The sequence below is a fragment of the Echinops telfairi genome, unplaced genomic scaffold (assembly GCF_000313985.2).
Source record: "Echinops telfairi isolate 266 unplaced genomic scaffold, ASM31398v2 ScPeMD7_6273;HRSCAF=7185, whole genome shotgun sequence".
In the NCBI taxonomy this organism is placed as follows: domain Eukaryota; kingdom Metazoa; phylum Chordata; class Mammalia; order Afrosoricida; family Tenrecidae; genus Echinops; species Echinops telfairi.
The window spans coordinates 2,949,093-2,950,092 of record NW_022110173.1 but is presented as its reverse complement, the minus strand read 5'-3'; the positions used below and the strand labels follow the sequence as shown (position 1 = coordinate 2,950,092).

General features: G+C 48.9%; 1 protein-coding gene across 1 annotated transcript in view; it reads left to right on the top strand.

Annotated features, from left to right (window-relative positions):
• DCP1B (decapping mRNA 1B) overlaps nt 1-708 on the top strand; it is a 62,520-nt gene extending 61,812 nt beyond the window's left edge. The window contains exon 9 of the mRNA XM_004710288.2: nt 482-708. Coding sequence (XP_004710345.1) covers nt 482-562 — 81 coding nt within the window. The 3' untranslated portion in view covers nt 563-708. The remainder of the gene's footprint in view (nt 1-481) is intronic.
• Nucleotides 709-1,000: the final 292 nt, after the last annotated feature.

Genomic DNA, 1,000 nt, shown 5'->3' with positions numbered 1-1,000 from the left:
TGGCAAAGTCAGAAATCTTTCCACAACGAGTGGGAAGGATTCATTGGCCCCATGGAGACAGCAGTGAAGCAGCTTGCAAGGAAATGATTTGCTTATACAATAAAACGCAGAATGACGATGGCTGGCTGCTTGACGGCCCTTAACAATTGGCTACCAGCAGTCTCTTGACCATACTTGGTTCTCCATACTTGGAGAACCGCTAACCTAGATGCTGCCACGAGGCTGGGCTCCCATCTGGGCTGAATGAACCTCCTGGGGCACTTGCTGGTGCACATGTTGACCATGGAGCGCCAGCTGCTGACTCTGCCCAGCGTGGCTCCCCGCCCGCCCGGACAGTCCCATCTAGAATGACAAACTGCCAGCTGTCAGGGCCAACAGGTAGAGATTGGCATCCTAGCATGGAAACGCCCATTCAAACGGAAGCCTGGTGTGTCTGCCCTCCAACTCACATCCCCATGGGTCCTTTAATTTTGTCTTCCAGAACGACGACAGCTTCTTAAATATCATCTACGAGGCGTACCTCTTTAGCATGACCCAGACAGCCGTGAAAAAGACCATGTGAGAAGCAAACATTTTGAACTCATATCCGAGGCCCTTCCAGGACCCAACATAAGGTTCTCCAGTGTCAGGGGGGGACCGATCACCATAACTGTTTCTGCCGTTTTGTAAAAATCCTGTACCATATGAAATAAAATGTTTCTGACTTTCTGTAGGGTCATATTTTGTGTTCAAGCACATAAGAATAAGCGAACCAGTAACTCCCTGCCACCCAGTCGATGCCAACTCATAGCAACCCTATCGGGCAGGGTAGAACCGACCACTGCGGGTTACCGAGGCTGTAACTCATCTTTCTCCACTAAGAATTCAGTGCGCAGAAAAAGGCTTGTGCCCAGGTCACATAGTAAATGGCCAGCTTAAATGCCTTTTTTTCGTACAAGTATGAAGCCATTTCTAGAAGGATTAGCCTCGCCATCAGAAGGGCTGTTCTTTTTTTTTTTTT